The sequence below is a fragment of the Rhipicephalus sanguineus genome, chromosome 6 (assembly GCF_013339695.2).
Source record: "Rhipicephalus sanguineus isolate Rsan-2018 chromosome 6, BIME_Rsan_1.4, whole genome shotgun sequence".
NCBI classification, from domain to species: Eukaryota; Metazoa; Arthropoda; class Arachnida; order Ixodida; family Ixodidae; genus Rhipicephalus; species Rhipicephalus sanguineus.
In genome coordinates this window covers 168,358,270-168,375,166 of record NC_051181.1, presented here as the reverse complement: position 1 = coordinate 168,375,166, position 16,897 = coordinate 168,358,270, and the positions used below count along the sequence as shown (strand labels likewise).

General features: G+C 45.9%; 1 protein-coding gene across 1 annotated transcript in view; it reads left to right on the top strand.

The window, feature by feature from the left end:
• The window catches only part of LOC119397704 (intermembrane lipid transfer protein VPS13A), a 1,038,245-nt gene that overhangs the window by 864,103 nt on the left and 157,245 nt on the right, over window positions 1-16,897 (top strand). Inside the window, exon 63 of the mRNA XM_037665124.2 lies at window positions 6,964-7,106. Within this exon, the coding sequence (XP_037521052.1) occupies window positions 6,964-7,106 (143 nt within the window). The remainder of the gene's footprint in view (window positions 1-6,963; window positions 7,107-16,897) is intronic.

Below are 16,897 nucleotides of genomic sequence, written 5' to 3'. Positions count from 1 at the left end.
AAATCACACACGTGCGCACAAGTTCTTCAATGTGGCTATCCATGCATAGCCACCAATAGGACTCTCTCAGGCGCACTTTGGTACGACTAATGCCTGGGTGCAACTCGTGGGCCAGATCCATAAGACGCCGTGTCACAGTCGCAGGCACGACAATCCTGTCACCCCAGCACAGTATATCACTGACGACAGAGTTCAGCTCTCACGTAAAAGTAAGGCAGCAACTCTTTTGACAATGCTTTGTTGTCAGGCCAAGAAGTAGTCGTGAAGTGCTTAACTTCACAAATAACCTGATCATTGGCACTTGCTTCTTGAAGTTCTTGCATGGTAACTACTGGAGACAAGAGACATATAAATACTTCTTCGGATGTATCCCGGATTGAACTCTGTACGGGTAACCTGGAGAGCGCGTCGGCCACGACGTTTTCGCTGCCCTTCCTGTATTCAACGGTACAGTTCTAGCAGAGCAACCGTGAGGACCAGCGCGCAATCCTTAATGGTCGGTGACCAGTGCCTTTCGTCGAAAGGAGCGTAACCAAAGCTGCGTGATCTGTTCGTAAGATGAAAGGTCGTCCCCACAAGTAAACGTGCCAGTGTTCGCAAGCCCAGACGCAGGCAAGGGCCTCACGTTCGCCGACTGAGTATTTCCGTTCATGCGGTTGAAGTGTGCGTGAGGCGAATGCGACAGTTTTCAGCGAGGTTCCGTTATCCTGCTGAAGTACAGTACCTAGTCCATATCCTGAGGCATCAGTTGTAACGTACACAGGTAAGTGAGGATCAAAAACATGAAGAACTTCGCAAGATGTAAGCAGAGATTTCAGCCGCTTCAAACTGCTGTTTGCTGCCGCACTCCAAACGAAAGGTACATTTCCCCGAAGCAAGGCACGCATTGGCTCGACAACATCAGAAAAATGAGGGATGAACTTGGAGTAGAAGCCTGCAAGTCCCAGCAGCGAGCGAAGTTCGTTTATGTTTGTAGGTGATGGTGCCTTGGTTATCGCCTCAATGGATGACATCAATGGAAATAATCCTCTGGCGGTGACAACGTGGCCTAGAAAAGTCAACTCTGCTACGTCAAAAACACATTTGTGGTTGAGCCTGAGGCCAGCATCAGAAAGACGTTTCAAAACAGCGCGCAAATTGCCCAAATGATCCTCTCGGGAGCGCCCATACACGATGATGCCATCAATGTAGAATAGGACACATTTGCACCCTTTCAGGATCATATGCATCGTTTTCTGAAACGCTGAGGGCGCCGATGCCAGTCCAAAGCAAACCCTCTTGAAGCGAAATAGTCCGTCATGTGTTATGAACGTGGTAAGGTGACGGCTCTCTGGACTGAGTGGTAACTGGTGGTATGCAGAAGCTAAATCTAGCTTCGAGAAGCGCTGTGCCCCAGCCAAGCTGTTCAGGAGTTCCTCAGTTTGTGGCAAAGGAAAACTGTCGCCTACTACAGCTTTGCTTGGCTCCCGTAGGTCAACGCACATGCAAATCGAGCCATCTTTTTTTCTGGCTACGACAATAGGTGAGACTCACTCTGAAGAGTCGACGCGCTCAATGATGCCCTGAGCTTCTAATTTCTGAACTTCGGCCGAGACTTGCTTGCAAATGATGAGTGGTAGTCGTCTCAACTTGCTGGCCACTGGTTGGACAGACGCGCGAACTTTGACCTTGTGAGTAAAACCTTTCACAGTTCCCAGCTCTTTTGCAAATAGGTGCTCAAACTCGGACCGTAATTCCGGAGGTAACACAGGAGTTTCTTGCGTCATTAGAAGACACCTGAGAGGCGACCCTTGAATCTTCATATCCAGAGCCGCGATGCCATCTAGTCCAAGAATGTTTGTTCCTCCAGGCACAACACAAAGTAGGACAGAAGTGCATCGGCCATGGAATGAGGCCGTAGCAATGAAACATCCTTGTATAGGAATTGCTGACTTAGAATAATCGAGGAGCTGGACGGACATAGACGTCAGTGGATACGCTTTGGAAAAATAGCGTTGGTAAAGTTCTTCGGCCAAGATCGAAACCGATGATCCTGTGTCGATCAAGAATGACACAGAAATTCCTTCAATTTCCAATGCTGCGTAAATTCTCTTCTTATGGCTCCAGATTTGACAGACACTTAGATGGTCATCTGGGTCAGCTGTGTCGTTATCTTCGTCGACATGCTGAACATTTTTCTCACACTTTCGTAGTGACTTGCACACCTTTTCAAAATGGCCCATTTTCTCACACTTTCGACACTTATGTGCCTTGGCCTTGCACTGAGAGCCATAGGCGGAGAGTTTTCATTTTACCGGAGGGGGCGGGGGCCCGACTTGCTTTTCCACATTTCTCTCTCACTCACTCTCTGTCTCTCTTTCTATATATATATATATATATATATATATAGAGAGAGAGAGAGAGAGAGAGAGACAGACAGACAGACATACAGAGAGAGAGGAGTCCAACTTCCAAATTACAGAATTTAATGTAACTTTAGTCTCTTAGGTGCCCGCGATATCATAATGAAGATCTGTAAGTGGAAGACCCTAGATTTATTTTTCAATTTACACAAAGACATCGATCCACCTCGTAACTTTTGGCTCGAAGCGAAGAAGGTCGCGTAGGCGATGTTTTTCGTTGACCGCGTCGCGTAAAATCGATTCACGCAATGCGTGGGGTTAGGCTTTACTTTGTTAAAACATGCGCCACACAGGAGACAGTAGGTTAACGCTATCCCGGGAAGCTTTAATTATATGCCAGTGAGTTCAATTCAAGATGGCCGAAAGTAATTCTGAGAAAGTAGCAAATACCATTTGCTACCACTACACCTTGTGCGAAGCTGCGGTTATGTATCTGGACGAGTAATGGAGTTGCTCATTGGTGGCCGAACTTTTAGTAAAACCCTTTACTGATAAATCAAAACTGCGTACAATCTTTTCTCGGCACTTTTATAAGCAGGCATGTCGAAGGGTACCAATATGTAGGCAACCAAGAAATTACCCGTTTTTTTATTGGTAAGTTTGTGCGAAAGCGTTCACTGACTGACTGTGTCGGGATTGCTTTGTATTCTCAGTATCATTTTAGGGGCGAAGCTCCTTAAGGCGGCACCCGTTCGTCCCTCGTAGTTGTCGTAGTCGTAGTGCGTAACCAGTCGTAACGCTAGTACCAGATCTTGACCTCCAAGGTGGTGCCGGTGGGAGATTTTTCCTGTGCGTTGTTGAATAAAAAATTCGCAGCGTGCGCGTTAACTAAAAGCCGAATTCTTCTGTCTCTCATTCCCCATTAGCAGCCATTGGCATGTTCCAGTAGGAAACGTTAGTAGAAGTAGAAGTGTAAGTGTTAGCTAAAAGCCGACTTCTTCTGTCTCTCATTCCCATTAGCAGCCATTGTTTACCTCCAAGGTAGTGCCTGGTGAGATTTCTCCTGTGCGTGATTAAACAATAAAAATTTTGTTCAAAACGCCGTTGATTGATGAAATAAACCAACGAAAGACGCCAGATGTTTTCTAAAAGCAAAACGAAAGAACGCCAGATGTTTCTAAAGCAAAACGAAAAGACGCCAGCTGCTTAACGAAAGACGCCAGATGTTTTCTAAAGCAATGGTTTTCTAAACAATGAAAATTCACAGCGTACATGTAAAATTAAAGTGAGCTGCAAGTCGTCATAACTCATCGAACCTTTAGTATAAACGCGCCCGATCTCACGTCGGTGATGATGTACTGGGCAGAATTCACGGTTTACCGATGAACCTCCGCAGCTTCGCCCACTCATCATCATTCACTCCGTGGATATGCTGTGATTTTTTTGTTTTTTGAAAACCATTCACTACGGGGTTTAAGACAATTAGAGCGCAGCTCTTAGGCGTCCGTTCCTGCGTTGAGCGGCATCGCCGTTGGCGTCGGCGGCGCAACCGATAGCGCGAATGAGGACGAAAGAGAGCGAACGCAGAGTCTGTCGATATCACTAGGGTGCCTTGATGCCCGCGCGCCCCAGCGCTCGCATCGAGGCACCCTAGATATCACGAGATACTGACCTCTAACCTCGCTTTCTTCCTCTGTCGCGCGCACTGGCCCCTCGGTCGGAGCTCGTGCGCATGCAGGGCTGGCACGTGCACTGCGGCTGCCTTTGCTTGTCGTAACGGGGCTGTGGGCGTTTCATTTGGTTCGCGACAGCTGCAATGCACAGAGTATATAGTGTGCGTAGCACTCGAGCGCTGGCAGTTTCTGTGGCAATATGTAACGAATGTTACATTGCTACAAGTGTGGATAGTCAAAACTTCAAACACAGCTGGCGTTGCCCGAACACCAGGCTGCGCTCATCGAATTAGGCAGTATCGTAATCGCTGGTGAATTTTTTAATTTGTCATAGCTTAAGTCATCGCTTCAGTTGTTCATCAGCACAACATATTCTGCACGTAAAAATCCGTTTGAGGGGCACTTTTCCATTGAATGTTTGACTTGTCACTGGCCCATGTGCCGAACTTTAAATGACTGAAATGAAAAAGAAGCGGGCATAAACAGCCTCCTGTGAAATAGCTGCCAGACAGGACGACCCGGGGACCTAAGCCAAGCTCTTAAAAAATATACCCTGGGCCGGCGCCAGGGGGGGCTCTGCCCCCCCATGAGGCAGTCCGGGGGAGGCCCACGCCCCCCAGCCCCCCCGTACTCTCCGCCTGTGCTGAGAGCTATTTGCAAGGTGGGCCGTAGAACCACAACAGTAGCATTCTTGCTCTTTCTGAGATCTGCGACACTGACTGCATGTCTTAGCAAGTACACATGCTACAATGCCTTTCTCTCTGGTATGAAATATTAGCATCTTTTACACGATGAACTTGTGATTCATTTTGTGCAAGTTCTCTTGCTTCTCTAGTCGCTTGATCGTGCTGTTTCGCAATGGTAAGAGCCCTAGAAAGCGTGAGAGACTCTTCCAGCAGAAGGCGTTCACGTAAATACCCACTTGTTTTCTCAATGAGCTGGTCGCGTATCATGTCGTCCGCCAGGTCACCGAAATTGCATGCTCTTACGAGACTTCTCAGCGCGGTGACGTAATCAGCCGCAGTCTCACCTGGGGCTTGCGTACGTCGACGGAAACGGTGACGCGCTGCAGTGACGTTCACCGTGCTCTTGAAGTGACCTTCCAGCGTCGCGATGGCGTGGTCGAAGTCATCCGGGCTTGGAGAGCACGCTAATGTTCCTCCCGCAGTGCTCGCAGCCATGAGGCATGGGTCGTCCGTTGTCGTCAGTGTCTGGAAAATGCGCTGTCCCTCCAAGCCCAAGCAGTCCAGCAGGATCGCCTTCCGACGAATAGCAGGTAGATCGGAGGCACCCGAAGCAATCATGTAGTTCTTGAATGCCTGAATCCGTTGCTCCCATGGGATGTCCGGGTGTCCAGGGGATGACAGGAACGGAGTTGGCGGTTGTAGCCCTGAAATACTCATCGTGGAGGACGACAGGCAACAAACGAAGTCTCAGATGAGGGTCAAGCCAGTAGCACATGGGTTGATGAATCCTCGTCGCCAAAATATGTTATATCGTGCATAATAATTATGACAGCATTAGCGAAGACATCACTGTTTATTCTATCTTCTTCCTTCTCCCTGAGGCGGCCGCCGAGCGCGTGCCATCTCACAGCGCCGTCGTCGGTAGCGACGCCTTATATAACACCAACGCTACTGTCGTCTGTACCAATCTCCATTGTTGCATTATGTCAAGCATTGGAGGCAACTTTAATAAGTGCCGTAGCATTAGAAAAGATTCAGCAGACTCTTGTGACCAAGCAGAGAGGACGTTAGAGGCTGACAGGTACAAGGGGCGACGGTAAAAGCAAAGTCGCACATGAACCACAGAAAATACGAGCACAGCCCAATAAAACTTCATAGTTTCTTCATGTAGGCTTGCGATATTCAGCCATAGTAATGGCTTGGGATTCGTCTATGACAAAGGCTGAAGGTACACGACACTGTAGGTGACATGGACTGCCAAAAGTTCAGACTGGGGAGGGGTCCCATATGCAGTAACAAAACAGAAACTTGGGCCAGTTGGTTGTACTTCATATTTACCGGCAGCACAACCACACGCACGGACAGAGAAATCCGTACGCAAGCTCTATGTGTTCTCTCAGTTTGCGCATGTGGGGAACGTAGGGGGGCTGATCATATAAGTGTTGTTTCTGCAATAAAAAGTTTAGCTGTGAGTGTCGGGCTGTGTTTCCATTTCGCTTCTTTTCTCTGTCCGCGTGTGTGGTTGCGCTGCCAGTAAATATGAAGTCTCATATGCCATGGTGGTAATTAGCATGGTGGTGAAATAATAGTGCTAATTAGGGCACAACACGACAAGAGAGAGCATCGAGGATCAAAGTCCCAGGTTGGTACCGGGAATCTATGATCCTCTACCTAGTGCTACTTGATTTATTGACATGTTAACGTACGGAACGTTATGGGTAGAGCATCAAAGAACAGCGGGCGTCCAGCAGCCAAAACTCGGGCAAGTGTGAGCTTGTGTCTTAGACTACCATTGGCACTGTGGCTTGCTTGTTTGCTTCCTTTGTCGTCGTCCTCTTCACTGCACACTTTACTTGATGTCATACAACTGTATTGTGTTGCCAGCTATGTACGTAAAATTTTTTTTTTTTATGCTTTATGGGTGGTCCCCCTGACATCTATGAGACTTCCTATTGTGTTTATAAAAATAAATCTGATGAGAACAAATGCAGACAACATGAATTATGTGTAGTTTCTTTATGCTATCTGGGATATCGAGCCCCCCATGGGGGCACTTCACCTGTGTGTGATCACTGGCCTTCCATTAGCATACGCCCTCTGATAGCGTCTTCGGGATAGTACTTGTCCATATTCCAAAGCTTGCACCTCACTAGTGCGTTTCTGTCAGATGTCTGTCAGTGGCTTTATTAGCAAGGTTCGCTTCTGTAGACTTACAGCAAAACATCCATGCTCTTGCTCACTCTATAATTGCCGTGATTGCAGATGACAGTGAGTCAGAACATAGCCTACTGTCCAAGAAGACTCGCAAGGACATTGTCATTGTCTACTGGATCTCATTCCTGGACCTGAGCCAGAGAGTGCTACTCTTCACACAGGACGAGAGGGTGTGGAGAGGAGCTCGGAAAGTGAGTATCCTTTGTTTGTACGGCCTTTCACACCAGCTGGATCGGACTGGCTCAGTTGTTGGAACATGCCAAGTTGCCAGTTTATGAAGGAAAACCTCGTTAATATTGTCGCAAGGCCTTGACGGTGTAGTAGGCTCTAGCAGGACTTGGAAATATAGAACTCTTTTATTTGGGCGAACTTGTGCCGGTAAAATGAAATGTCAAGTGTGGGGTGCAATCACCCCCTGTAAAGTCGTTTGCACCTCATGGCGAATGCACATCCCATGTATGAGTTTAGTGCTGCGGAGATGTTAGGCCGGCGTGCAGGAGTCTGTCTTTGGGGTTTGGTAGCGTACGTGGATGGACGTTGCCCGCAGGCCCCTCATGGTGAGTCAAGCATCGGCAACGCCGCATTCGCGGTGGTTTGTATGTCTTATGATGTCTTGGGTGTGCATTATGTTTTCCGGGTATTGTATTAGCATTGCATAAGGTTACTTAGCGTGTTTCTAGTTGTGTATCAGATTCGGCAGGCGAGCTCACCATATGTAAAAAGCAATTGTTAATAGATGTACACGTGTTGGTTCCATGACTGCGTGAACTGTGTCCGTGTGTTCTGAGAGCAGTGCTATCTCTCAGACCTCACACAAGGTACAAGCAATTCAAGCTGTACACTGATAGCGGTGAGAACAGCGTCGGCCATCGAGTAATCTGATCATCTGTGGGATGCGTCGTCTTTTATACATCGGTCATCGAACCTTCTAGGATTATTGCTGGTGCTCGCCTAAGCTCTCGAATAAACTTCACTATTCGCATCCTGTGTGAAATCTTAACAGAATGATCTCAAACAATCGTGAAGGTTCCCAAACATTGCAGCACGGTATGCACCAAGCTGCTAACAGTTCTTGTGAGTGAAACGTGAATACATCGAAATAAAGCAATACAAAATGCGTGTGGCAATGCCCCCCTCTGAAAAAGCATAGCCCCGATGCTCCAAACAGAACATGGAAGTGAAAAAAAAATGCATGTGATACGAAAAAACAATAATAAGGCAAGCAATAACTAAAGTTCTCAGGTTTCTTAATGCACATGGAACGGCTTAGGGTGCATGACATGAACGACTTCAGGCCATGTGCTGCGCCACTGTGTCTTTCCTCTCTGTACTCATTTTCGTCGATGTAGTTTCATCGTCAAGTTTTTGCTCTTCAAAATCACACGTCTCACCAACTAGCCCAACAGTTCACGCTTATACAACAGTATGTACCTGCTGAGAATGTAGCACAATTACGTACTAAGCGGTAATATGCAGGGACCGCTGAGTGCACACTTTCATCTTTCCATATTTGCTACCGGTAGCAACAAGGACAAAAATGTGATGCCACACTAAACGTTGCCTGTTGCACCCACTAAAGGCATTTTCTTTTATTTGGCATTTGCCAAAGTACAGAAAAGAATTCTGGCTCTGTTACATGACCGTGCATAGTAAAGGAGCATTTTGAAACTACTACAGGGAACACACACAGCATTTGGAAGCTGGCAGAGGCAGTGGTTGAATAACTTCTCCAGTTTTCCTCAAAGTGTGAGCATGTCTTTACAGCGATCTGCTGCTGATATAAAACCAGTGTTGTTTCGCTAAAGTATGGTACTGACTGCCATTTGGAACAATTGTGTGTCCCTAGAAGTTGTGTTCATAGCATTGTTCCTAGCAGTTGTGTGAAACATGTCACCTACTAAACTTGCGCCATAGCTACCACTGTGTTTGCTGTACCATGTGTTTGTATTTGCCACGGGAGTGTTTTATTGTGATAGCAATTATATGAACACTTTCAGTGGGTTTTTGCCATCACCATTGGCGCTGCCATGATGTTCCTTATAGCTAAAGGTATGTGTATACATATATAAAACCCACAAAGAAAATAGTCTAGAGGAAAAGTTGCCATGATTGTTGCGGCGCATGGAGATGTAGGAGCCTGGAGGGGGTTCTTCGTGTCTCTCCGGGAGGATGCGAACTTTGACTTACAGGGCGTCGTCACATGTGGTCACATGCTTATCTTTATAGGGGATCAACAGACAGCTCATAGCTTTGTAATTGTTGCGCTCTCATCACAAAGTTTGTTTGAAAGCCATAGGCATCACAAAGGTCGTTTCGCTCGCAGAAGTGGCCGTGTTTCCTAAAGGAATGAGCTGCTAGCCTTTCTTCATATAACATTCCAATTTGTTACTATTGCATTTATTGCTTCGCCCTTGTGGAGAAACTGAGTTTATTTTTTTTTTGCACCTGCTCTATGCCTGACCATGCACTGGTGTGACGAGTAATTTGTTCAGCCACTGTGCTCGCTGTGCTCTATGTGTGTATTTGCCATGAGAGTGTTTTGCACCACGCCTGGCTACACACGGGTGTGACGAGTAATTTGTTAGTGGACGCTAGGTGTGCTTTGACAAACAGCTAGCGGATGGCGCTGATAGCATGTGAGCGCCATCTGGCATCAGTTATATAGTTGAGGGGTGGATGCCAATAAAGGACTTCTTGTTGCTACGAGCCGAGCTCGTGTCTTTACTCTACGTCTCTGAACATGGTGTCAGAAGTGGACGACTAACGCAGAGTTATGGACGTGACAGCTGGTACAGCTGCTGGGTTTTCCAAGCTCAACGTTGTGCTTGTCGGTACGCCTGCACTTCAGTCTCCGTCACCTTTCAACTTCACAAGCCGTGGGACCTGGACAACATGGATAGCAAGGTATGAAGATTACACCTTTAGTGCCGGACTCAACACAGCCACTGATGAGGTGCAAGTGCAATACTCATGCAATACTCTTGTATTGCATGGCTTCTCAAGCACGTGGCGTCTTGTCGCTTGGACTGTCTGCTCCGGAAATCCCCCCTTTTGTGGAAGTCAAAGCTAAGCTCGCTTCGCATTTTGTCCACCCTGTCAATGAGATTTATGAAAGCCACCGATACCACCGCCGACTACAACAGCAAGGGGAGCCTGTTGACGAATATTTTACTGCGCTTCGGAATCTTCTCAGGCATTGTGGGTACAACAATGCCAAGATTGAAGACCGCCTTGTTCAGGACAATTTTGTCATTGGATTGCGGAATGAGAAGCTATTGGATCAGTTGTGCCGATGTGCGAAACTTTCGGCAGAGGAAGCGTTGGCCAAGCGTGCATTCACGACGAAGCCAAAAAAGAGCGCCTATCCCGCGCAAGTCTCAACTGCTGAGTGGGGCCTTCGACAGCCTAAACATGGATGCTGCACAGTGCACAAAGAATGCGTCCCCACATTGCAGCAAGTCTGTGCAGCCAACTCAGTCCACTTGTATTTACTGGGGTCGTGGTCAACACTCTCGAAAAGAATGCCCAGCTCGCAAGGCCACATGTAATTTTTGCAAGAAGCAAGGTCGCTTTATTTCTGTTTGCAAGGCCAAGCATCAGAAGGAGCTGTTGGGCTCTGTTGAATTTCATGTGCTCAGTACACGTTGGGCAAGATGCACCGACATTCACGTGAATGGTCACCTCACACACTTCAAGATAGACTCAGGAACAGAAGTAATGTTGTTTCGCCTTCTTTCCTGGGATTACCTACTGTTTTGGATAAAGTGAACACCGCCCCCCCCCCCCCCCAAAAAAAAACCCCAAAAATTTTCAATTTTGCTTGTGCATATATACACGCACACATACAAAGGCACGCATGAACATACATAGTTTAAAAACATTGTCAACTATTGCGAACATACCTTCATTCCGAATAAAAAGAAACGCATCAACCGAGAATACCCTTGGATAACTCGCGAAATAATTCAACTGAAAAGAAAAATAAAACGACGGCGGAAAAAGGGAAACAAGAGCAACGCATCCGATCTTATCGGAGCCTTGAAACAGAAAATGTTTGAAGCAAAAGCTCATTTCTTTAACACTACGTTACCATCATTTATGACCCACAGTCCCCACAAATTCTGGCGATACTTGTCAGATGAACGAGATTCAATCTCGCAAATTAAGTATTCAGAACAAGTTATTAGGAAACCAGAACAAATCGCTAATGAAATGAATAAGTTCTTCCAATCAGTTTTTACGAAACATGCCACTAACGCGGTACTACCCCCCTATGTTGTGAAAGTACCCATGGAAGAATTAATTGTATCTGAAGAAGGCATACTTGCTCTGCTACTCAAGCTTAATCTGAAAAAATCCACTGGTCCCGATAAAATTACTAACTCATTTTTATGCCGGTATGCGCAATGGACATCTAAATATCTTTTTAAAATATACACGTTATCTCTACTCACTTCGGAATTACCAGGCGACTGGCGCAACGCTACAGTAGTCCCTATACACAAATCAGGCTCAAAGCTAGAAATAAGCAACTACCGCCCAGTGTCGCTTACGAGCTCGTGCTGTAAAATATTAGAACATATAATTTTCAAGTCCATAATAACTCATTTAGAAACAAATGAGCTCCTTTACAAACATCAACATGGTTTCAGATCAGGTCTCTCAACTACAACCCAATTAGCTGAATTAACTCACGACATAGCCAATGCAATTAACGAGAACAGTCAGTTAGATGCCGTTTTCTTAGACTTTTCTAAAGCGTTTGACGTTGTTCCACACAAGGATTTAATAACAAAGCTATCGGCCTTTGGTATTGATGATAAAATAGTAGCCTGGATTAAGAGTTTTTTAACTAAACGGAAACAGAGAGTAACAATCGACAACCATCTATCGCAACCGCTTGATGTTTACTCTGGAGTACCTCAGGGATCGGTTCTTGCTCCACTTTTGTTTTTAATGTTTATTAACGACATTCAATTTTCTGTTAATAACCCTGTTCAAATGCGACTATTCGCCGACGACTGTGTCGTGTACACAGTCGTACACAATTCAGACGATCAAGTTAATCTGAACAATTCATTGCAAATGATTTATTCCTGGTGCAATACTTGGGGCATGAAATTAAATACAACCAAAACTCATTTCATTTCATTCACAAATAAGACCAACCCCCTTAACTTTACATATACTATAGGAAACACAACTATCGACAAAAGTGACCAAGTAAAATACTTGGGCGTTACTCTCTCATCGAACCTCAACTGGGAACCACATGTTTTAGCCATATGTAGTAAAGCCGAGAGGAAGCTATCCTTCCTGAGGAGAAAATTGCGCACTGCACCACCACACCTTAAACTTAATGCATACAAAACACTAATTATACCATGTTTAGAGTACGCCGATCTCATCTGGAGTCCACATCAAAAGCATCTCATTAATAAAATAGAAAGAATACAAAAATTGGCAGTTAGATTTGTATATTCTGACTTCTCGAGGCAATCCAGTTCTGCAGGCTTGCTCGCAAGGGCAAATTTAAAACCTCTTTGGCATCGCAGAATTATCTCGCGACTAAAATTTCTTTACCAATTATATCATGGTCAATTCCGCATATCACGATCTCATTACCTGCTAGACCCGCTTAAACACTCATTGCGACTGAACCATTCCAAGTCAATCCACCAACCTTTCAGTCGTGTTAACGCTCACAAACATTCCCTTTTTCCGTCAGCTATCCATCATTGGAATCAACTAGATAACAATATTGTGTGCTGTAACACCATTCAATCTTTTATGAACATAATACAGTGTGTCGAATTTGAATTGTGATCTGTTGGCATTGCACTTTCTTGTTATTTCGTTATGTATTTTCTTTCGATGTTTAGTTTGTATTCTTGTATCCACTCCTGCATGGGCCGTGAAAAGCCTGCAGTATGTTCAAATAAAAAAAAATAAATAAATAAAAAATGGTTGAACCTCCCCCCCCCCTCCCCCCGAAAAAAATTTTTGGCGACGCCCCTGCTGGAAACCAAAGGTTGCACATTCTGGGAACTTTTAGTGCTACTTTGGAATAGCATAACAAAGTGTCTGTGCAAAGACTGTATGTTATCAAGAACCAGACGACACACCTTCTGGGATTACCTGCAATTGAAGACTTGTGCATTGTTCAGTTTTTGGACTCTGTGGAAGATATTTCGTTACCCCAAGCAAAAATTTTTCGTGGGGTCGGGGAAGTGCCAGAAGACTACCATATTCGTGTCGCTCCGGATGCTCATCCCTTTTCATTGAGTGCTCTTAGACGAATACCTCTACCTCTGTTCGAGCAGGTAAAGAAGGAATTGGATGAAATTGAAACCCAAGGAGTCATTTGCAAGGTTAACATGCCAACCGCATGGTGTTCAGGCCTCGTCATTGTGCCGAAGCCGTCAGGCAGGTACAAGCTGGGTTGACTTGAGAAGCTTAACAAGGTTATCCAGCGGGAATTCTATATTCTGCCAACAGTTGAAGACATCTAAGGCCAGCTTGGTGGGGCACGAAGAATTTTTTCCAAGCTTGATGCAAGATCCAGCTTCCACCAAATCAAACTAAGTCGTAAGAGCGAAGAACTGACGATGTTCACCACACTTTTTGGCCACTATTGCTACAAGCATCTTCTCTTTGGCATTGTGATAGTGCTTGAATATTTCCAACACTTCATGTCGGGACTGCTAAAAGGCATAACTGGAGTCATCAGCATGATAGACGACATACTCGTCTTCGGTAGGAACTGCCACGAGCATGACCAGCCTCTAGCTGATGTCTTGGCGTGATTAACTCAAGCGGGCGTCACTCTTCAAGAAGTGTCAGTTCCGAGTGTCTTCTGTCAAGTTCTTAAGCGTTGTCATCAGCCAGCAGGGAATTGTTCCAGAGTCAAGGCTATCATGTATCTCCTACCACCAGCCAATGTCAGTGGTATTCGCCGGTTACTTGGAATGGTACACCATGTGGCTCAATTCATTCCAAACCTGTCTGAGATCCCTGCACCTATTCGTGCCCTCCTCAACAAGAACAGCACCTGGAGTTGGAGTTACAACCAAGAGCAAGCATTCAAGAATATCAAGTCTTTGCTCAGCTTAGACATACGTATAGCTATGTACAATCCCCATTACCCAACCACAGTATCGGCTCACGCAAGCTCTCATGGCCTTGGAGCCATCTTACTCCAGGACCAACCTTCGGGAATTCGATGTGCCATCGCTTATGCTTCCAGATCTCTCACTACTACAGAGGGACGCTACAGTCAAACGGACAAGGAGTCTCTGGCTGTCACATGGGCTGCCAGCAGGTTCTACCAATACCTACGTGGACTAAGCTTTGAGGTTGAATCTGATCATCTTCCGCTTGTTGCCCTCCTTTCAAGTAAAGAGCTGGACACCTTGCCACCTCGAATTCAATGAATGCTGATAAAACTGATGTGTTACCAGTAGAGCTGTGCGAATAGCAAAATTTCGGGTGCAAAGCGAATTCGAATATTGAAGTGTGAGTGTGAATCGAATATTTTTCGAATATTTCTCGAATATTTCTAGAATACTTCTTGAATACTTCGAAGCGAAATTGCAGAAAAAAATGTTGGAGAGGATTCCTAAGCATATTCTTATGAGATAGCAACATGAAAGTGTTTCTTTTTGCAAGGTTGATGAAGCGCTGGCGGGGTGTTGTTTCATAGTTGTCTTATCAAGAATGAGGCAATGTAGAGGCCAAACTGTATTTATGTACACGATTTGGTGAAACCAAAGTGTTGCCGACAACACTTTACACGTGATAGGCAAAGATGCCATTTCCTCAGCCTCACCTCCTCTTTCAACTTCTGTGGAAGCCCAACTGATGTGGCGGACAAGGGTGTTCTTCCTTCAAGTCCGGAGTTCCAAATATGCCTCGTAGACGTCTATATATAAGAACATCTGAAATTTTGGATCCTAAAAAGCTCCAGCGTCCGATTCTTCGGACTTCCTGCCCAAATTTCAGGTCCAAAAGAGCATTAATAAAGCCCCCAACTCTGCCACCTTTCATCTCCATGTTGGAACCAGCATTTTTTTTTTTAGTTAATACATTTGCGCCTGTAGCAGAGCTTGAAAGGCAGCTTTGCCGCAATACGGGGGTGTGATGAGGTGAAGCATATTGAAAATCTAGAGACCACTTTCAACTGGACGTTGACTGTGTCTTGGCTAAGTTCGACCGTAACGGAGCTTGAAAGGCAGCTTTGCCGCAATACGAGAGTTTAATGAGGTGAAGCATATTGAAAATCTGAAGGGGTCATTTTCAATCAGACGTTGACTTTGGGAAGTTCGAATAGTTCGAATATTAAAATTCCAGTGTGAATCGAATTGAGTAGCAAACACTATTGGAAAAATATTTGAAATTTCGAATATTCGCACACCCCTAGTTACCAGTTCTCTGTCAAGTATGTTCCTGTAAAACTGCTAGCCACAGCGGACACACTATCATGAGCTCTCTGCGACTTGCCAACTTCCAAAGCAGTCAGCAGCTTAGAAATCTATATAGAGGCAGTTCTTAAGGATCTACTTCCACGACTGACTGGCAAATCAGCTTGATGAGACCCGTCGTCTTCAAGCTCAAGATAGTGAGTGTTCTTCGATTATGACCTATTGTGAGAGAGGCTGGCCGTCCAAGAAGAGAGTTCTGACCCACATAGCACCGTACTGGAAGGAACGAGACAGACTGCTTGTGTACGAGGGGTTACTCTTACTCGATCGCCGCATTGTCATCCCGCCTGCTCAACACAAGGACACTCTCGCACTGCTGCACAAAGGGCATCAAGGTGTCCGCTGCTGTCAAGAATGCACCAGAGAGTGCATTTGGTGGCCCCATTGCAACCAGCATATCAACGACCTTGTGTGTCAATGTGCTAAGTGTGCTGAGACCCTAGCCGTGCGTTCTGAGCTACTGATACCAACGCCAACACCGGAAAGACCATGGCAACACCTGGGAATCGACTTGTTCCACTTGGAAAGACGCGACTACGTCCTGATCGTCGACTACTACTCCAGATTTCCAGAGACCAGGGATAAAGGACACACACCACACTCGTGTGTGGTTTGTGTTGCTCGTTGCTTGTCACTCACCCTAATCAAAGTCGTACTGCAAGACTTGTTTCTTTTTCATTTCCACACTCTCTGGAGGACGGACACCTGCACACCTCTGCACTGAGTATCATGCAACAGCACCACTTGAAGACAATCTTGTGGGCTCGTCCACACTCTTAGAAACATGATGGCTGATGCCATTTCTCTAGAATTGACTAGACAGCAGCACAGCTGTACCTGAGCACATACAGTTCCTGGAACATACTTGAAAAAACAGCGTAAAAAACTGGCACTACTTGCATGCTTGTCGGTTTTTGTGCTGTTTTTTTTTTTTTAATATGTGCAGCTTGCACTAGTGGTGCAAGGCGGGAACTAACAGCGGAGCTATTGATTGAAATCCCATACCTGCCAAGTCTCCCGGATTACCCGGGAGACTCCCGGATTTTGAACGTTTCTCCCAGTTGTACGGGCCATAGGAAAATCTCCCGGAAATCCAGTTTTGCCCCGCGCGTCCAGTGCTTTGCCTGGCCACATCCTAAATGTGTTATAGGTTATATCAGCCATAAATATTTCGTAGATGATGCGTTTGTGTACACACACAATCTTGCCCGACGAAATAACTGGTAAGTTAGCGACGACAGGCCTCGCACGCGGAGCGATGTTATCGCATGTGCCCTTCGCGCGACGGTGACGGCCGAGTCGTTTCATCTCTGCTTCAACTGCGTTCGTCCCTACATCTCTGCTTCAACCGCGTTTGTCCCTAGCGCTAGCGTGCATTTACTCGCACGTGAAACAGACGATGCGTAAGCGATGTTATCGGTTTGGACTCTGTACAGATCAGCGGCGACCGCAAAATCCCGCTGACAGTGTCCATATAATTTCTATCGCAGTACGCCCCCCCC